The following is a 20,491-nucleotide window of genomic DNA, read 5'->3' on the forward strand; positions in this document are numbered from 1 at the left end:
GAAGTTAGAAGCACAGCAGAATCAACGGTTCATGTACATGTGGCTGCACAAACATCGAGACAGCTGTTCCAGTAATCTTTGCCTTTTTTGGATTTAATATTCAAAGTGGTTTAAGTAGGTATGATTTGCCTATCAGAATTATAAATTACCCCAAATTCGTACAGAGCAAGCAGTATGTATAGTTGCAAGGTCTGTAGTCACAGCAGCAAACTTTCAGATCTAAGATCAGCTCAGCAGCTCTGGCTTCAGCCTCCTGCCGGGGCTCAGCTGTGGGCCTGTGGCACGTTGTGCCGCTGGGCCTGTGGCTCGCAGCTCAAACACATCCTCGTTTTGAGTCGTGAGGCTAGAACTCGTCAAAAACTTTTAACAAGCTTTTTAAACAAACCCATAATGCTAAATTGCATGGAGGAGGGTGGCAAGGAGCCCCCGTGACTGACAGTGGGGCTGCCCCAGCAAAGGGGCTCACAACAGACGGGCGTTTGTTCAGAGCATCACCAGCTGCTTCTGGGATTCACACGCACGTTCCACATTTCTCACCATGCAGCGCCTGGGCCCTGCCCTGGCTCCCCAGGTATGAGGAACCTGTGTGTGGCTGTCGAGAGGTGGGTGGTGTGACAGGAGGGGCAGCCAGCCAGCTCCCTCACCCTGTGTTTACTTGATTTGGTTGAAATTGTGCATTGAAACCTGCAGTTCCACCCAAACTTGGTAACAATGGATAAATAAAACTCAAGATTGTATCTTCAAAACATCCTCTCTCTGAAGTATGTTTCTTTTCAACCATCATGTTAAGTCACAGCCAGAGGGATTCTGTATCCATTTAATTTATAGCCCAAACACACAGTAGGCAAAGGAACAAGAGGCGAATCCTGCTCTAAAATGCTGTGAAATACTTGCATTTTGTTTCTGCAATTTCTTAAGAATCCAAAATTAATGATTTCCTTTAGAAAAAAAGTCTTTCCATTAACCCCAACTGGCTCAGCACAACTGTGCTAGAAGCTCTGGAATTTTCTTTTTACCCAGTTTGCAAGAATATAGATACATGAATCTAACCATCCCTTTCTCTAAAAAACAAGCACTAGCATGAAACAATGGCAACTGAAGAGAACCACAATACACAGATTAGTTTTACTCATATAAAAATGATTCCTTTGCAAACAAGACATTTTAATAGAGGTAATGCAAAGGTGTGCAGCATTTTAATGTAGTCACGCCCTTGTCACGACTACATGTTAGCTAAACCATGACATACAGTTTGTCAGGTATGTGTTTGTATCTAGGGGCTTTTTTCCATGTCTCCTGTTTAAGAATCAACTACCCAGGACAGGGAGTATCTAAAATTTTAAGACTTGCCAAGATGCAAGTACTTCATGGGTACGAGGTGCTGCCTCAGTGCTGGTAACTAGCAGAGATGTCACTGAAGCGCAGTGCTCTGGTGAAGCGCAGAACCTGGCGAGCCATTCTGCTATTGAGAAAGAAAGAAGAAACTTTCAGCACTTAAAAGGGCAAAAAGGTTTGCTTTAAAACAAACCAACAAACGGGTTTTTAGAGCCTACACAGATTAACACACTGGGACACACTTTTGCCAGGAATTCATGTTATATTCCACGGGCTCTAGGTGAAGTTGACAGTTCCTAGTACTATTTCTCTGCCTCCCAAAATTACAGAAGCTTGAAATCCACAGGCTTTTCTTGACACGTTCAGGTAAACCCTGTAAATAACCACAAGGTCATGACATTTGTATCATGCTCTGCAGCTGCAGAGGAAGTGATATGCACATCAACAATATTTATATTTAATTTTTAAACGCTGGGTTTAATTACCCCTACAGCAAACTACCTATGGCAGTTGCATGGCTCTAGCCAAACCCAGGCATTTAAATGGCATTACTGCCCATACAAGGTCGTATTTTTATCTTTTTGATCACACCATTCCAGTTTTACAGCTTGCAGCAGTAGGATATAAAAATTGTTATTAAGCTTCTATTAAGGAAAAAACCTCAGCAGACCTATATTAAAGAGTTCTCATAATAAACTGTATTCCTGTATTACATATCCTAGAAAAAAAATGTTTCTTTTTCTTTTGGCATAGTTTCTTTTTTAAACCATTTATTAAAAATATCCACCAGTGCATCTGCTGCCCTCAGAACTAGAAGGCAGCATTTCACAAAACAAGTCCATACAACTATTTACATTTTTTCACATCGTACATTGTTCAGTGTTCATTTTCAATGCTGGATCCATTCACTGGGGGCTCAACAATCAGCCTTGGCTCTATCAGTGCATCCCAACTTTCAGTTATCTGAAAACAAAACACAGGCAAGACTTAGCATGCACCGGCTATAACGGCAGATGCAATTTCTCCTACATTACGCTTTGTCTAGACTCAGAACAGCACCAGTGAACAAAGATCACAGATCCTTCCTGTGATGCATCGGTCTTGATGAACCTCAACCTGGCTGATATCCTTCCTGGGTGAGGAAAAATGCAGGTTTAAAAAAACCAAGTGTGTGAAATTAATAACCTGATATGAACCAATACTCTATCTACACATGATACTGTCTATTTTATTAGCCAAAACAAAGCGTTACACAGTTTGATAACTTTGAACATGCAAGAAAGTGATTCTTTTGTAACAGTTAACATTCTTGCTAGAAAGAAGAGTTGGTTTTGCTTCCATTTATTTTAATCAGATGCATTATTATGAAGAGAATCTCACTGAGATGAACGGAGTCATAAAGCAGGCATGTGTCAGCTACCGAAAACCTGTAACAGGCTCAAAGCAGGACAAGCACGTACCTTTGTATCCTGAGGAACAGCATACTCTATCAGTTCCGCTCCATCCGCAGACTGGTAAACCAGATCAAATTTCCCTGGCTCTTTAGCAACTTAAAAAACAAACAAACAGACCCCATTGACTATAAAGAAAAAAAAAAGAGTTTAAATGTTTACCATCTTTAGAAAGCTAACGAAAACCAGCTGGTTTTCTTAGCTGAGTGTTTGCATTCCTAATTGTAACAAAAAATTCTGAGGCAGAACCGACTACTACACACCAACATTCAGGTAATTATCTGACTATATGCATGAAAAAGTTAAACAACAATATGCTGCCGACATTTGAGAAAAATGCTCATATGGTGATGATTCATGAATTCTGGCTTAAATGGCAACAGGAGTGTGTGTATAATTATATACACACACACACACACTTTCAGAAACATTGATAGTTTCAGGTCTCTGAAGTGCACTGTCTCATCGCAGGGACCCAGTTTCACATCCACTGAAGACAGTGGCTTCCCTGACCCTGCAAGGAATGGCATTATGATCAAAATTTCTCTGTGTAATTCCATATGAAGATTTTAACGTTTTCATATTGGCTGGACAAATTTCATTTTGTAAATACCTACGAGCATCTTTAAAATAACTAGCAAGTGTTAGAACATCTCCATTTAAATACTTTCTTGGGAAGGATGTTTTGAGAATGAACTGGAGGAAATTTGAAATACTCCTGAAACATAAGCGTGCCTTGGACTAGCTGTTTTCCAAGTGATTGATGTACATGCCCACAAGCATTTGGTGTCCCAGGGTACATACATTGTGCTGGTGATGACGAAAGGATCTCAAGCTCAATCTGTTTTTTATCAGCATTCCAACTGATTATTTTTCCCTCCTTCATAAAACAACAAGAAAAGAATCAGGTAAGATACACTTCAGTACTGGGTAACTATCCCGTACTTACAACCGCCGCGGTACTTGATCACAGTTAGAGGAAGCACAACCGTCTGCAGAGTTTATACACAGAGATAGGAAAATCTGACAGAGTATTAATGCTCAGCAATCTGCAGTTACTGGCATCAATAAACCGAAGTTATTCATTGTCACTGTCTTGGTAGTTTAAGTCAGTATTTATCCAGAAACTAAGTTATCTGAAATAGCTAGAAAATTTTACTTGTACCAGTTTCAAGAATTTGCCTTGACTTCAAACAGCAGCAGACTTGAACACAGCTGCGTTTTTCTGGTTGAAGGGCTGCATTTGTTTGTCATCTCTAAAATATTAATGATCATTAAGGATGCCTGTGTTGGTTTTTTTTAATCAACTGCTACACCTTTCAAATCTTCAGTTAGTTTTGGGTTCTAGAGTTTTCATTTTACTCCTGTACCAGGAATAGCCAGTGGAGTCAACTGGGTGAGAAGAAAAACACTGCATAACCTCAAAATATTTAAGCCTTACCTGACCTATAATAGTTTTGTAAGTGAATTAAGGGAGGAAAGAACAACAGTACCTTATAGTCTGAAACTTCAGGACTGTAATTTGCCGTTAGTTCCAAGCGCTGTCAAAAGAAATGCAAATAAATTACAGCTTCTCCTGACCCTCGATGATGCCAGCTATACCCAGACATGATTTCCTCAGCAAGGGGAAAGTGCAAGAACAAAGTCTCCCGCTCCCGGATCCCAATGCCGGTCACAGTCCCAGGTTGTCTTCTAGGACTCACTGCTCCACTGACCTACGTTCAGGTCAGCCTGTGAGAGGAGATGAAGGAGATGGATCCCAGTCTCCTCAACTGCAGTTATCTTTTATTTGACAGTGAAATGTAATTATTTGTACAGTAAGATTTGCAATAGCATTGCAGAAATGCTACAGAGAGAAAAAACATCGAGATTTTTTGGTTTTTCCTTTTTATAGCATCTCATTTTAATGCTGACTTTCCTTGTGTGTTGGGAAGAGAGGGGCAAGACGCTTCTTTCTGACATTCCTGTTTAAATGTAAACCTTGAAAATATGCCCACATTAGAGAGAGACTTTGTGAAGGTGAACCAAAAAATTCTGTTATTTGTGAACTGACCTGTGTGCTAGCTAAAAGAGTCACTGTACAAATGTACGTGGAAACGCACACTGAAATAACTGGAGAAAACATTTCTTTCTGTTACACAAATACAAGAAGTCTAAAGAAATGCACTGAGCTTACGCACCTCCTCCAAACCTTCCTAAAAATCAAAGTCAGGCTTTACAACAAGAGAATTTTTTAAAGCCAACAACAAAAACTGTTAACAGTTTCTGTTGTATGGGCAACTATTAGGTTAGACAGACAGCAAAAGAGCTGTGAATGCTTTCAGAGATGCCTACAAACATCTGACACAAGGCATGTGCTGAACTGCTTAAGACAAAATTTTTTACAAGAACAATTAAGTGGGATGAAGACCACTTCCTAACTCTTACGCTTCTAGGATAACGGTCCCAGAACAATGTAAGATTAAGTTCAGTGTAAGCTTTTAGCTGTAAGGACTATGCTATTAGTAGCGTGTCCTGCAAAACTTGCAGTGGCCCAAATGAAACAACTTTAGCCCACCAACATTCACTATTCCACAAGTTCTTTACCTTAAAGGCAATTCTTTCTCCCACTTGTGGTGGAGCAGCTAGAAGAGGTAACACACTATAGTTTCTCTTGGGGACCTCCACAGGATTCTGTGAAAGAAACAGTAAAGCCGTTGATTTTTAGTTACGGTATTAATAAAAACAAGAGGCAATGTTTATGCTGTATGGACTGTAAGCAGTTCTGAGAAGAGTAAGGTACATATTAAGAGTGCTTTGTTATGAGATATGTAATACAATCACTTCCTCACACTGCTAAATGGAGATACAGTATCAGATTTACTAAGTTAAGATCAACCTTTATCCTACTAATCTATTTCTGGTTTTAGGAATTACTCTCATCCTATACATTTTTCGTAGTTACAGCTGCAAGAGAAAGGTGACCTATGACTACGCAAGTCACTCACCTGGACAAGAACAGAAGTGTTTGTCGCAGTTTCATTTAACTGCCTCTGTTTCTGGCCTTCACTGCTGTAGTTATAGAAGAAGTTGGGGTTTGCTCCTCTCCCATGGCCTTGGCCCCTCATCATCCCACGAAACCCACGGCCCCTAGGTCCTCTCCAGAAGTTATCCTCTCCTGTTCCACGCCCCTTTCCACGGCCTGGGCTGGCAAGTGGTCCTTGAATACTGGTTGGGGACTGTTTAATAGAGTTTCTTACTATGGAATTACTCAGTCCAGCATTTGCTGTGGATTTTTTAATAACAAGTGTTTCTGAATCTGAACTATCAGACTCTGAAGAGGAGGTCTTTGCTTTGGGAGCCTTGGTGGTACTGGTTTTTACAGCTGCCGCGTTGTTAGGCGGTGACTTCTTCGCAGTACTGTCTTGTGCTGTTGCCACTTTCTCATCTTCTGTACTCGAGTCAGAATCTGAACTCGAGGACTGGGATTTTTGAGCATTTTTACTAAGTGCAGTCTTAGTGCAGTTTCCAGCGTTAGACTTTACAGTCACTTTATTAGAAGCAACAGTTTTCACATTAGAATTTGCAGCAGCTTGGAATTTGTCTTTGGGAAGCGTTGCCACTACAGGTTTACAAGAAAATTTATTTTGCTTTACGTTTAATTCACTGTTGTCACTGTCAGTTGATGTGCTGGAGGAATCTGAAGTTCCCACCCTCTTTTTTCTGCACTGTGTTGTGGTTTTTTTTGTGTTACTGTCACTAGAATTTAGAGACAAGCTCTTATTTGCCTGTTCTAAAGCCATCTTTGCTGCAGCTGCCTGTGTCTGCTTTTCATCCTTCTTTTTTGTTGGCAACTGTTTCTCCCTCTCCCTTTTGTTAAGCTTTTTAGATTGGTCAGTAGAGCTCTCTTCCTTACCTCCTGTGAGTTTATTTCTTCCACTAACTTCTTCCTTTTTTTTTCTTTTCTTGTACCTTTTTTGAGACTCCCAAATATCTACAGAGGCCTCTTCCCTACAAGAGGAATGCTCAGGATTATGTTTATTCTTTTTCTTTTCCCTTTTATGCCCATCATCTTCATTTATAGATAATTCTTCTTCCTCCTCCTCCTTTTGCCTTCGCCTTTTTTTGTCTTTTGGCAGGTAAGAGAAGCCATCATCTGTCTCTTTGTAATCCTCTGCAACTATCTCTTCCAGTTTGACTCTGTCAAAGAAAAAACACCAAGAAGCCAAAGCCGCTATTAAGGGTAATTAACACCATTTTCCTACACGTCAGCACACTCAGGGACGCGGGATACTGGGGATGCGCCGCCCGCCAGAGGACGGCGCGGGGATCCCCCCGAGGCCCGCGCGGGCCGGCGGCAGCGCGCTCCTGCCGCCCCTGAGGCGATGGGGAGCGCCGGGGCCCGCACGCCCCGCTCCCCGCGGTTCAAGCCGCCGAGGGGACACCCCCCGCCCCGGCAGCCCCCCCCCCCCCCCCGGCGCCGTACCGGAGCGAGTCGTTGTCCCGCACGAGGCGGGCGCTCTCGGTCGGGGGCAGCAGCGCGCCCTCCAGGAAGAGGCTGAGGCGGGCCCGCCGGCTGAAGCCGAAGCGGTGGCGGATGAGGCTGACGAGGTCGGTGACGAGGCGCACCTGGCCGGGCTCCAGCAGCAGCCAGCACAGCGCGCAGCCCGGGCTGCCCGGCGGCGGGTAGTCGAAGAGCAGCCGCAGCCGTAAGGGGCCGCCGCCGGCCGCCGCCATCTTTGGGGGGGAGCGCGGTGGCACCGGCGGGCGATGGCGCCGCGCGCGGGACAAAAAGGGCGGGAGGCGCGCGAGCTGTGGCCGCGCCCCCGAGGGGCGGGGCGAGGCCGGGCTGGGCCGGGCCCCGCGCACGTGACGCCGCGGGCGCCGCGAGCTGTTGGCGGGATGGGGCCGCCGCCGCCGGTGCTGCCGGTGCTGCTGGTGCTGCCGCTGCTGGCCGCAGGTACGGGGCTGGGGGGCGGGGGGCTCTGCCCCGCGGCCGTGCCTCGGGCGGTGCCGGAGCGGCGGCCTCGGGCCCGGGCTGAGCCGCCGGGGGTCCCCAGCCGCGCCGGGGGCGCTGCCGGGCGGGAGCGGCGAAGGGGGTGCGGGCCCGGCGGCGGCAGGGCGGGCTCGGGGCGGGCCCGTGCTGTGCCGGGGGTCCCGCGGCCTGGGCAGCCGCCCCCTCCCGCCCCGGCTGACCGGGGTCCGCGCTCCCCGCAGCCCCGGCGAGCCCTGTTGGAGCAGGAACGTGGGAGCTCGGGTTCCAGCGGGGCAGCCCCCCCCGCCGGGGTCCCCGCTGGGCAGCCAGCGTGGCCGTGCCCGCGCCCCGAGGGTCGGACGGGGGCAGCTTCTGCTGCTTCCCCGGGGGCTGCTCCCTGCGGGCACGGTCCGGGAGATCAGGGATCTGTTCCGGGGAAGCGGCCGTGGCCCGGACGGAGGAGGCTGGCTGCTCAAGTCGACGAGACTCTACCGACCTGAGTTTGGTGCTGGCTCCTGGGTTCATTTAGCAGCGGCCGCGCTGTGTGCCCAGCGCTCCCCTGGGGGCTGGGAAATGATTTGATCCTCCCAGGGACTAAGATCAGAGTGTCGGACCCCTGAAGGAGCACCACTGGTGATCCTGAAACTGGTGTGAGTTACCCCATCGTGCCTGGTGGGGCTGTGCTTTCAGCCCAGGCCTTGAAAAAAACTTCAGATGTTTCCCCGATAGAAAAAAACCACCAACTATCCGAGCTGTCAGGCTGCCATTTCGGCAGCAGCTGTAAGGTCAGGCGCTGATAAGTAAGCACTTAATTACACGCTTAACTTCATTCATTGATGATAACTCAGCTCTGTGTGTGGGTGTAAGTATAGGCAGGTTTCTTACAGTAATTTTTTGTAATGGAAGTAGTTATAATTATCACACCCAAGATGGAAATGTAACATTTTAGAACAAATCTGGTGGGCAGTCCAAAGCAGAGCCTTTTTAACCAGCTGATTTTGATTTTTATTTCCCCCACAAGGTGTAGTTTTGAGGCAATCCCAAGAACCCAAAGAGCTATGGGGATACGTGCAAGTGCGAAGTAAGGCCCACATGTTCTGGTGGCTCTACTATGCAGATAACCCAACCAAAGACTTCACAGAGCTGCCTCTCATCTTGTGGCTTCAGGTAAGGTTTGGTGAAAGATGCTTAAAACCGGTAATTCTTTCCAGTTCAGTCTGGTAGATATATTGCTTCTCTACAGAAACAGGACTCAAAATCGTCTGATTCTAAATGATTCACCTTGTGAGTGAGGTATTCAGGTTAGGAAGAAATAATGAAAATATCATTCTGCAGTTGCAGGGTGTCCTCAACTGCTCCCCTTCCACCAAGCTAAATTGCAGAAATAGAAGTTGTTCTTATCTTTACAGTAGTGCTTTCTGTGCCAGACACTACAAGTACGTTGTAGCGTCACAGCTCCTTTCCTGAAGAGCTTACAGTCTAGACAAGGTTTAGAGAGAGAGAATCGATACAATAATCAGAGATTTAGAAAGATTTCTATGTGGAAACAAGAGAGACTCTGATTGTTTAGAGATTGGTTGCATTCAGTCACAGCTTGATTAAAAGGCAGTGGCGTGTGCTCCACGTTCACCTCCAGCGTGACATTTCAGAAGATAATGTTGAATATAATCACTTGATGACTTGGTCTTTTTCTTTCTTGGTTATTTCTTCAGAGCGAAATGCATGCGCTGTACGTGCTGATAAAACTAATGACTTGCAAACCTCTGTAGGTAGCTGACTTCTAAATTTGGTATTAAGGGAATAAGGGGAAGGGTTTTCAAACTGCACTCATACAGCATGCAACTCATTAGATGCTTTCACAAGTGGGCAATTACTTCTCTGTTAGTTCTTGCTTTCAGAAATGGCATGTGTACACATAAATGAAAGATGATGAGGAACAAAGCCTGCTTTGCAAATTAAAATGTAGTGCAAAAGCCATTTTTAAAAATTTATAATCTTGTCATTCTACTTAACTGGTTTGCTTATATTTTTGTCCTGTCTGTCATATCTATACCATGCTGCCTTTTAACTTATTTGTCACTTGGTATTTCCCCACAGGGAGGTCCAGGAGCTTCAGGCTGTGGGTTTGGGAACTTTGAAGAAATTGGTCCGTTAGACAAAGAAATGAAACGAAGAAATACAACCTGGGTATAGTATAATTACTGATTGCAGATGTTTGTTGCTTGTGCAAGCACATGATTGCTATGCAAAAATGCAAAGAACAGTTTTCATTTAAAGTTCAACAGAACTCTAAGATTTCATCTTAAAATAGCATGGCTAATAAATTGGCTTAGAGGAATAGCATTGTTAAGAAATGAAGAACAGACCTATTATTTTGATTTGATGGAGTATCTCTGGGGTTCCATGGACTTGTGAATTGCAGATGTCTGGGAAACTGAGAGCAAGGAAATTCTAGAAAGATGTTATTTCAGGTCATAGCTTCATTGCCTACAGTCATAGCGGTTTTTCTGGATGGCTGGCAACATATAACCAGTGGCTCATAATTACATTTCCAGTATGGCCTTCAAGGGAAAACAAATTGCAGCTGCCTACGAGGGTGGAAGTTTATTTAATGAAATCTGTTTGTCCTCTGAGCTACCAGTGGTCTAACTCCTTTGGAGTTCCCTAGATCGTATGGGTGATCTGCCTTTGGATCACTGGGATTTTTTGGGTGCCTTTCTTGTTGCAGACTGAGCAAAGTGAAAGACCTTATGTTGTACCTCTTTATTTGTGAGCCTTACTGCTTTGAGCCATGCTAGCTGTCTGTGTGCTGATCTGCTGATCTTATTTGTACACTTGCAACTGTACAACTGTAGCATTTACTGTAGTGATTTCACAAAACCCCCAAAAAGAAAACCCTCTTATTTTACATTCTGATGACAAGTCTCACCTTTACCATTCTCTCTTTGGACTTGCACCTAATTTTTTGGCAAGTTCTTTCTGGGCCAGAGATTTGGTGGCTCAGTGAATTATTTGTACCATCAAAACTAAGTTTTTTGCTGGTGCTGAACTGAGTTTTCATACAAACCTTCTTTCTGCTTGTACAGTTGCAGGCAGCCAGTATCTTGTTTGTGGATAATCCTGTGGGAACTGGATTCAGTTATGTGGATGATTGCAGCTTGTTTGCCAAAAACCTTACCACGGTAGTTTCTGATATGATGGTTTTTCTTGGAGAATTCTTCACACATAGAACAGAATTCCAGGTAAGTGAATTGAATTCTTGGTTAGAATCATATCTTTTCTTTGCTTTTAAACAGGTCTCAAAACCAATTGGTGAACAGGCTTCCAGATGGGCAGGTTTTGCTACTAGGTAGCATGCAGTTGGTGGGAGTTAGTGCAGGTATAACCACTGCCTCTTACTTCTCACAGTTCAGAAGTTGTATCTTGAATCTGATGCTAGATAAGCAATGGCGTGGATTATTGTCTGTCGTGTGATCAGAGGAGCATAAAGAATCACTGCTGTTTCTACTTCCAAATACTGAAGTGCCTGCTTCAAAATTTACCCTGGTAATTACACCAGGACGTTACAGAAATCTTATCTGCAGCTTAGAATCAGAAAAATACCCAGTAATTGTTAGTGAGAGGTGAGCAGCCAGTGCCTGGGCTCTGTGGGATGTAGGAGATGGTTGGAGGTATCTTCTGTCCTCTGCCCAACAGGTTCATTGTGTGGTTTCTCTCTCTCCAGACCATCCCATTCTACATATTTTCCGAGTCTTATGGAGGTAAAATGGCTGCTGGCATCGCTTTAGAGCTGCATGAGGTGAGCAGTTGGAAGATGTAGCTCACTTTTTACTTTAAAGTGTGGTGGTCTGCAAGTACTTATATTTCCTGAAATACACTGTCCCTGTTGCCTAATTCAGCCTGCTACTTCTTTTTTTCACTTAAAGAAAACTGGTTCTAGAGTCACGAATATTTAACTAAAAGTTGATTATTTTTGTTTGGTTTTGTTTTCCTTCTTGCTCACCAAGGCTGTTCAAAAAGGGACCATAAAGTGCAATTTTATGGGGGCTGCTCTTGGAGACTCGTGGATTTCTCCTTTGGGTACGTTTAAAATCCTCAGACTGTGGGTGGGTATTTGTTGTTGTGTTGTTTTTAAATCGTTCCATGGATACCGTGGGTAGGTGGTTGTTGTGTTGGTTTTTAATAATTCCATGGATACCTAGAGTCAAAAATGCCAGTACTGCCTTAACTGAATTAAATCTCTAGTGAGTCTGGTAAATCAAAAAGAAATACTTCAACACTGCAAGCTGTGATTGAAGAATCTGCCTTTAGAATGTACTAGATTATGAAAAGTCAGAGAGTAAAAAATAAAAAAAGTCAGTGAGGAGTATACTTGCGTTTGAAGAGGGGTGGTGGTGAAATGTCCCTGTACATCTCTACAGCCTCTGAGGTGTTTTGGTAAGAGTACTGCACTTAAAATGTGGCCACCGAATGATTGACAAAACCTCAACTGAGGTTTTCTCTTTCTTTTCACAAGAAGACCTTGTGCTGAGGAACTGATGTGCTCTCAGACTTGGAAGAGAGACAGTGTGTGTCCGGTGGAGGACAAGAAACAAATTAAAGGACTCTTGATCCTTCAACAAGATTAGCAAGGGCAGGCTTCACAGTTCTTTGCAGCATGGGACCGTATCAAGCAAACACCTGTCTTGTCTCCTATCAGCTGATCCCTGAGACCTTGTAAACAAACTTGTTATAAAACAGATTTTATATCTAAGTTTATTTCCACTATAACTTTTGCAAACAGATCAGTTTAGACAAAGCCCGTTCACTTGTCAGATCTCTCCTCATGTTCTGGCAATGTGCTGCAGTGTTGGGTTGAGAACATTTTGGTAAGAACATGTCTGTTGCTTTAAATAAATTTCACTGATTAATGTTTAGGGGCTGAATGACATTGCAATGCTTTTATTTGTTCTCAGGACTTGTAAAGAACCTGCTCTGTGGTACGTAACCTTCGGGCTAAACTGAGCTGACAGTACCTCTTTACTGATTAGTTCGTCTCCATATATGGTTACAATCATTCTTGCTACAGTATAGGAAAACATATGTCAAAACCAAAAGCAATGTTTGAAATCTGTTCTGTTTCTTTAGACTCTGTGCTGTCTTGGGGGCCCTACCTTTACAGCACTGTAAGTACCTTCTTAACCTCAGTCCTCACCTGACTACTTGTACTGCCATGCAGTATAAATGGATAGTATAGTGATTTTTAAGGTTAGCTCTTAGCTGGAATAACACCTTGAAAGCATGGAAACTGTTAGTGAGGAATGAATGTGAAATTACAATTAAAGCTGTCCTCCTTTGTGTTTGTCTTTAAGTCTCTCCTTGATGATAAAGGTCTAGCAGAAGTGACTGGTGTTGCCAAAGAAATAATGGATGCAATAAATAAAAATCAGTATGGGCTGGCCACTGAGCTCTGGGGCAAGGCTGAAGATATCATTGAAGAGGTGAGATCTTTGACCAGCATTAGTATCTAACTGGTGCCTGGGGAGGCACAGAACTTCAGGTTATCCTTTCTGTGAGCACTGGGCTGACATGAATTCTCCAGCACCCCATCTAGTAATTTTTGGAAGTGTTTGTTTTATCACAGTGCTGATGTAAAAGAGCTGTTTGTTTGCTGCGCACCACTGTGCGATTTTAAGAGGAAGTGGGTAGGGCAACCCATACGGGCTTGCAGTATTGCATCAAGGCTTCAACCTGGCACATCACTTAAGTAGATCCTTAATTTTTAGCGTGCAGTTAGTCCCATTGATTTCTGTAGAACTCAGTTTCAACTTAAATGAGCTGTGTCTCCTTGAAAGCTTTGTTTTGGATATTGAAAACTATGAAGCAAGACACAAATTTCAGGTTAAGCATAGATCTCTGTTTAAAGAACCATAGTAGGTGCACAGGATGGAAAGGAACCTCAAGTTATATTCTGTTACTGTGGGTTACTGCATCTTGTTACTTAGCACGTTCCAGCTTAAAAGATAGGTAAAGTTTTACTCATTTTTCCCGTTGAAGTGTTGCTCAAAAATCTCATTCTTTCTTCTGTTGTTTTAGTACAAGTAAAGCTCTGGCTTCCTCAGAAAGATGAATCTGGATCTGCTTCCTTTTGTTGCTCGCTCTTTTTTTTGCTTTTTTTTTTTTTTTTTTTTTTTAACTATGCCTTGCAAATAGTTGGTTTCACTTACTGTTTGGAAGGAACTTATGGTTCCTATTTTGCCTTTCTTAAGTCTGTTTATCTTATCTTCCCAGTTGTGGTATTGCTGTCAGGGTACAAGCACTTCATTTCTTTTAGGGTTGCTGTTTTCTGTGCATCAGAGCTTTTAAAAATTCAAAAATTGAATAAAGCCAGGCTTCAGGGATCTTGAGTAACTTACTCTTATGGCAGCACTGATCATACTTGTCCTTTTTATGCAGGCAGCCTGGTATGTGCATCAGAGCTGCTATTCTTCAATTCTTGGTTGCATCCAGATGTCAGCATTTCCAAAGAGGGGTGGCTGATGCCTATCACCATGTTCTTGAGGAAGCAATTTGGGTTTTGAAGGGTTGTAGGTTGGGAGGATGTTGAGCAACAGGCAGCATCAGGTGAGACTAGGTCTGGCAGAAGAGACCATGTCAAAGCATCATCTGGCATTGCAGCTCCCTCCATGAGTAATGAGAATCTGCAGTCATCTGCAGGGTGTCAGGCTTCCTGTAGCTTCACGTCCGCTTCAGAGAAGTAAACAGCATCTCTGGCACAACCCATGTGCGAACAATAAAGACTTGAGAAACCTCTTCCCTACTTCTCAAAGCACACGTAGAACCAAAGTTTTTTCCATAAGTATCTTCCTGACATGTAGGTGAAATGCCACATCACAGGGTCCTTTATTTAGTATTTACTTACCCCTCTTTTTTTCAGAATAGTCTGTTCCTCATATCTGAGAAATGTTTTTTTACAGTGTTACTGAAATTATCTTGTGTTTTCAGAACACAGACAATGTGAACTTTTATAACATCATGACTAAGGAGGTTCCAGAAGTGAAATCAAATGAACAAGGAAATCTCCATCTCAGTAAGTTGTACTTAAGTACTTGAGCTTCTGAGGCCCTGTGTTTGCATTTATATACCTCCAGCTCTGACAGTGGGAACAGCCTCAATTTAGCACATCCTTAAAATGGGGCCTTCAGATCCGAACAATACTGATACTCTCCTGAGCAGAACTTGTTTGCTCTTGCATAAATAGGGTTAAATAGGAATGTGGAACAACCTTTCTATAGATTACACCTCCACCTATTCATCCTGCACAAATTATGCAAAGGAAGCAGTCAGTATAATTGCAGCATAGTTTTATGACCTTTAAGTTACTTCCTCTTAATGTCTCTCATTTCTGTCTTCAAGCTAGGACACAAAAACATCTCATCAATATAGATAGTCTGATTGACTCTTTTGTTCCATGACGTTTATGCATCAATGTGAAAAACACATGTATAGAATTTCTTCCAAACTCTTTATCTCTTTTTGTTGGCTTCAGCAGGGAAGGTGAGTGGCACAGTTACCTCCCAAAACTAAAGCACTGCAGCTCAAAAATAACTGCTCTGTTGAGAAGAAACCGTGTCTAAAGCAGAAGCTGATCCCCTGAAAAAGTGCTGTGTTAGCCAAAAGCAGAAACGGGTGGTTGGGTTTTTCCCATATCATCCCCTGACCTACATAAGGGGTGACTTCAGTGGTTTCTAGTAGAAACAAGCAAATCTCTCTCTGATGTTGTATTTTCATTAGAAAAGAGTTGGCTGTGACTGTAACACTGAAAATTGTTACCTACGCAGGATGACTGTCTTAAATGTGCTGATAATCAGTGTGTTCTCTCTTTTTCAATAGGACTTTACCAACGCCATGTCAGAAATATGCATAAGGACAGCCTAAATGAATTGATGAATGGACCCATCAGAAAGAAGCTAAAAATTATTCCTGACTGTGTGAAATGGGGAGGTACTTTCCTGCCTGCTAGTGTGCATCTAATGAGTCTGTTACTGCTGTTCACAATATCACAGTCTGTAGGAAGATACGTTACTGTAGTAAGCAATCACATTCAATTGTCATTATCCTTGGGCCTAAGAAGAGGTCTTATTCTCAGAAATAACACGTAATGAGGCAGGCCCATGGCAGCAGATGTGGTTCTGATTCTGTATCTATGTTTAGTGAAGCAGCTAAAAATACAGGGGGAGGAAGAAGATCCTCTGTATCTCAGCAGCTGGTTTGTCTTTCGTGCACTCTAAAATCCCTGTTGGTTTCTCTGCCAGAAATCTGGTATCATGTAATGCTGCATGGTGGGGAGGGGAGGGTGTAAAACAGGAAGGAAGGCTTAAAGCCTGCTGCCAGCACCCTGTATGTGCGTAACAGGAGGCAGAAGCTGCAGTGCTGTCTGTGAGCTCCAGCGGGAGCGTGGCTGCTTTCTGGTCCTCTTTAGTTCCTCAGATGGATAAACCAGTGGCTGCCCCTTTGGGCTACAACTGGTTTCTGTGCAGCTGTGAACTGCACTTTAGAACCCTTAGCCAGCTGCTTCTGTCCCAGCTTGGGGATGGCATTCTTCATCAGTTAAAATTTGTCATCTTTTTGGTTCCAACCAGGTCAGTCCATAGAAGTCTTTCAGAACATGGCTGAGGACTTCATGAAACCTGTCATTGATATTGTTGATCAGCTTTTGGCAGCCAATGTCAATGTTACGGTGTATAACGGGCAGCTGGATCTCATTGTTGACACCATGGGTAAGGGACTTCTTGACTGGGGTTGGGAACAGGTGACGAGTAGAATGTGAAGTTGCCGGTAATATTGGTACCGGGATCTCTGCAGTCTTCTGTGGAAATCTCTTATCTTACTGGCAACACTTAAATAGTAGTCACAAATTAGCAGCTGTTAGGATGTTTTGTTTACATCTCTCTCAGAGGTGATCCCTTTACCTCCATTATACTGTTGGGAAACAGATCTGCAACATCACTAATTGCTTGTTTTACTGAAGCCTGTAAGTAAGTAGGTAGCTAATAATTCACGTAGTTCTTCTGGGTAGACACATATATATGTATGCTCATTCATAAATGAAGAATGAGGATAGATGAATAAATACATGGCGATTATCCTCTCTCCTGCTGTGCCTTGAAGATCCTGTTCTCTGGGGCAGAGGTCATGCCTTGCTGTAGATTTGTGCACAACACAACCTAGTGGCCTGCAGCAGAGCATGGTGCCAGCTGAGGTGGAACAAGGGTGTTGGTAGTTAATCAGGGAGGGCGCAGCTGAAGAGCGGTCACACCTGCTGCTCAGTAACCTGTAGGCTCCTGCACGACTTGGCCACTCAAGGACTTTGTTTGCATCTTGCAAGCAGCAAGGGACAGGCTTGATCAAGTGGCAGTTTGGGAGCCAGGCCAAAGGTTGCTGAAATGCTTTATGTTGCAAGACTGCCGCGCTCTCTTCCATTCACCTTTTCTTACTGATTTAAATAATCTGCAGTCACAGACTGAGCTAAAATTGAGTTGCAGTTAACATGTAAATTCTTCCAGTAGTTCAGAGGTAAGCTAAAGCTTTGTCCCCCTTGGAATTGTCCTTGGAATTGGGGCTTTTTCCTGTCTTGACCTCCACCTTTTCTAGCCAGCACCTGAAAACAGAAAAATTTCCGGTCTCTCTGTATGACTGACTAATAAATAGAGAAGCAGTGTCTCTTCAGATCTCTAAGAAGGGGACTTGGTGTGGCCGATCCTTCTCCATAGCAGGACATTCAAGGTGATTAAGGAGTAAAGCAAAACATGTCAGAAATGTGGGAGCTGCAGAACCTCTGAGGCACATGTTCAACTTGTGCAATCATAAGTGCATTTCACTTAAATCTTCACTGTTTGCTTTTTCCCTTCTCCCTCCATTGGTTTGTTTCAGCTTGTCCTGAACATAGCCTTGGTTGTTTCTGTAGACATAGCAAAATTATTTTTAGAATCTGAGCATACAGAGACTTCCCACTGACTCTGCTGTATTGGTATCTGGTACAGTGGGCATCCAGCTGAACTGGGACTCCCAAGTTGCTATGTCAGTATTGGTGTAATCAAGCATCTCTCTTCTCTCTAACAGGCCAGGAGGCTTGGATCCGGAAACTGAAATGGCCGAATTTGAACCAGTTCAGCCAGCAGAGGTGGAAGGCACTCTATGTGTCTCCAGAATCCACTGAGACAGCTGCTTTCCACAAGGCCTATGAGAACTTCGCTTTCTTCTGGATTCTTAAGGCTGGGCACATGGTAAATAATGGAGTGGGATGCACCGTTATCAGCAAGAAAAGTGAAGATGCATATATGCTTGCTCTCTGCTTCCTTATGGCAGCTGCTTACCTTGTGCTCTTATCTCTGTGCTAGGTACCATCTGATCAAGGAGAGATGGCGCTGAAAATGGTCAGGATGGTGACGCAACAGCAGCAGTAGGGAAGGGGAGGCCAGCTGGCCTCGCTTCCTGCTGAATGTCAGTGCTCTTGCAGAATGTGAGTCCAGAGTAACAAGCCGCAGGAGGAACAACAGCTATTTGGACCCATAGCCTCTCTGTTTTTGCTGATAACATGCACAAGCATGTATGGAAAGGCATTTTTTTTTTCCTTGAATGAGTTTTTGCTTTTGAATTTGTAAGCTGTGATTTGCTGCCTTAACACTGTTCATAATGACTCTTCCAGAGGGAAGTCCACTGTCATAAACAACTAGCCTTTGCCTTTGACTTGGAAGGATTTTGTGCTTTTGTAAAAAAAGCTGCCCTTCCCTGAATGCTCTTTTGCCTGTTCACACACCAAGGCTAAAACTGATTTGAATCCTGATAGATCTGTTTGTTCCTCTCTGAGAGCTAACTGTTTCATGAGGCCATGGAGCGTTCCTTCCTTTGTCCTCAGGCCTCTGCTTGAGTCACCTGGCTGGATTACAAGCTGAAGACATGGAGATGCTAAGATAGAGGACCTGCCCTAGAGCAGTTACAGTCCATCTCATCTTACTGAGCTGCCTGAGTTAGGATCCAAGATTCTGTGCTATGGAGAGAGAAAAACACAGACACACGCATGCACAGAGGAGGATTTGATTTTTCTCATCTGATCGTTAGTTTCTTATTTTGTCTTCAGTGACCATTACTCAAACTTTGCCTGAAGCACATCCAGCAGGAATTCCTGCTTTCCTGTATGCTGAAGCAGGAGCCCTGTTAATACCCTCTTGTACCGAAGAGAGTCCTAATGGACAGAAGCCTCTTAAAACCTTCTGAGCTCAGCCTGGAGAGTGGAAAAGGAGAGCATTATCTGAGCAATAACAGCGTAATTCTGAAAGATAATAGCAGTGTTTAAAAGAAGGATATACAAGCTAGAACCAATACCTTGATCCATGCTTTTTTTAAGTCTTGCAAAGACCTGTTCTTTTGAAACATTTGGTTTATATAGTACACAGTCAAGAGGAGACTTGGTCAGGCATCATTTGACTTCTGCTATGGAGCACAAAGTGATGGTTGCTTATTGGTGTCTGATAGGAGGCACAAGAGCTTGTTCCAGTTGTCAGAATCCTAAATAAATAGCAACACCTCAATTACTCCAGCAACTGAAACTGTCATGAAATGTCTGATAGTGTTGGCTTAGCAAGGACAGACACAATGCTATGTAAACACATGCACTCACCTAGCAGCTGGAGTATTGGCATCTAATAATTGCTGCTTTGTGTTCTTTGCTTGAACTGTATTCTTGAGAAGTTCAGCAACGCAAATACAGATTATTTTTTTTAGAACATGTTTTTTCAATAAATGCAGTAGGTCTAATTCATCTTTCTTCAGCATCAAATCGATTTCACTGCTTGAAAATCACATCTTTTCTGTTTTGGCTTTTCAGTGTAAAGCCCCTGCCAATGGGAGCAGATAAAGCCACGCTTGAGAGGGAAGTGTACAGATGTGTGCTCTTCCCCATGACTGCATTGCATGGTAAGGAGCACATGCACTGGGAACTGCACCCCCTCTCACCCTTTCCACAAAATGCACTCCTTCAGAGCATGAAGGGCAACCCCGAACGGCTAGGCAGAATCAAACCAGCAATTGTTTCTATTCTCTTTCTTGTTGAACATTAGATGAATGAGAGGAGGGTCCTAGAGATGTGTAAATCTGCATCCTTTTGAGTATCTTCAAATAACTTGCCAAGCAAGTAAGTGTCTGAGCCTGGACAGTTTGGGTTGGCTTGTAGTCCTGAACCCTGTTATGTACAATACTTTGTATTATGCCTGAACAACTAATACTATAGGGCTTGACAGAGGGAAAAAAATGAGAAGATGATATCTCCAGAAAGCAGCATTTGCTGCTGTTCTTACGCTTCTTTATCAAATGGGACATTCATTCACGTTGCCTAGAGCCTGTGCTTAGTGATAGGCCCGAGACATCTGTTTCTTCTCCTGCTTTGTTTTAGTTCTGCAGGTTTTTCTGTTGGCAGAGAGATGGCTTATGAGGAAAAAGAATGGTTTCAAGAAGGCTAGTGGTAATGATTTGTTGGTTTTGGGGGCTATGCCAAATCTAAACATGTTAGAATAAAAATACTTGCCCATGAAGACAGGCTTTTAAATAGCATCCATTTAAATGCAAACAACAACAAAAAAAGCAGCAATCCTTTAATATCAGGGAAGATTCCTTCCCTTTATTTCACTAAATGCCTTGTAGCTGGCATCTCGCAGCCCTAGATCATCAGAAAGGTAGGTCAGCTGTCCAGCAGATGCTGTAAGAAATCAGTTGC

At 43.6% G+C, this 20,491-nt stretch overlaps 2 protein-coding genes across 4 annotated transcripts; one reads left to right on the forward strand and one right to left on the reverse strand.

The window, feature by feature from the left end:
* Position 1: 1 nt before the first annotated feature.
* Positions 2-7,526, reverse strand: COIL (coilin). 3 transcript variants are annotated; one of them, XM_055794142.1, is made up of 8 exons: positions 7,252-7,526; positions 5,774-6,965; positions 5,373-5,459; positions 4,280-4,327; positions 3,591-3,666; positions 2,796-2,884; positions 2,190-2,298; positions 2-1,462 (listed from the first exon to the last, which is right to left on the reverse strand). In XM_055794142.1, the coding sequence occupies exons 1-7, from the start codon at positions 7,500-7,502 to the stop codon at positions 2,212-2,214; spliced, it is 1,830 nt and encodes a 609-aa protein (XP_055650117.1). In that variant the 5' UTR covers positions 7,503-7,526; the 3' UTR covers positions 2-1,462; positions 2,190-2,211. The 3 variants fall into 3 exon arrangements, with proteins under 3 accessions (XP_055650117.1, XP_055650118.1, XP_055650116.1); XM_055794143.1 differs by lacking the exon at positions 2-1,462 and adding an exon at positions 1,484-1,708; XM_055794141.1 differs by lacking the exon at positions 2-1,462 and having other exon boundaries at positions 2,068-2,298.
* Positions 7,527-7,604: 78 nt separating this feature from the next.
* Positions 7,605-19,540, forward strand: SCPEP1 (serine carboxypeptidase 1). Its single transcript, XM_055794144.1, has 13 exons — positions 7,605-7,725; positions 8,762-8,907; positions 9,838-9,927; positions 10,827-10,982; positions 11,465-11,539; positions 11,748-11,820; positions 12,868-12,905; positions 13,092-13,220; positions 14,725-14,809; positions 15,613-15,723; positions 16,362-16,499; positions 17,842-18,005; positions 18,120-19,540. Exons 1-13 carry the CDS (start codon positions 7,668-7,670, stop codon positions 18,183-18,185), a joined length of 1,329 nt encoding a protein of 442 aa, XP_055650119.1. The 5' UTR covers positions 7,605-7,667; the 3' UTR covers positions 18,186-19,540.
* The last annotated feature ends 951 nt before the right edge of the window (positions 19,541-20,491 follow it).

The sequence above is a fragment of the Falco peregrinus genome, chromosome 2 (genome assembly GCF_023634155.1).
Source record: "Falco peregrinus isolate bFalPer1 chromosome 2, bFalPer1.pri, whole genome shotgun sequence".
Classification (NCBI taxonomy): domain Eukaryota; kingdom Metazoa; phylum Chordata; class Aves; order Falconiformes; family Falconidae; genus Falco; species Falco peregrinus.

Coding starts and splice junctions, on each gene's coding strand:
- COIL (XM_055794142.1), bottom strand. CDS start 7,502: ATGGCGGCGGCCGGCGGCGGCCCCTTACGGCTGCGGCTGCTCTTCGAC. Junction 6,966..7,251: donor CGGGACAACGACTCGCTCCG/GTACGGCGCCGG, acceptor TTTCTTTGACAG/AGTCAAACTGGAAGAGATAG. Junction 5,460..5,773: donor ACACTTCTGTTCTTGTCCAG/GTGAGTGACTTG, acceptor TTTCTTTCACAG/AATCCTGTGGAGGTCCCCAA.
- SCPEP1 (XM_055794144.1), top strand. CDS start 7,668: ATGGGGCCGCCGCCGCCGGTGCTGCCGGTGCTGCTGGTGCTGCCGCTG. Junction 7,726..8,761: donor GCTGCCGCTGCTGGCCGCAG/GTACGGGGCTGG, acceptor TTCCCCCACAAG/GTGTAGTTTTGAGGCAATCC. Junction 18,006..18,119: donor TTCTTAAGGCTGGGCACATG/GTAAATAATGGA, acceptor TCTCTGTGCTAG/GTACCATCTGATCAAGGAGA.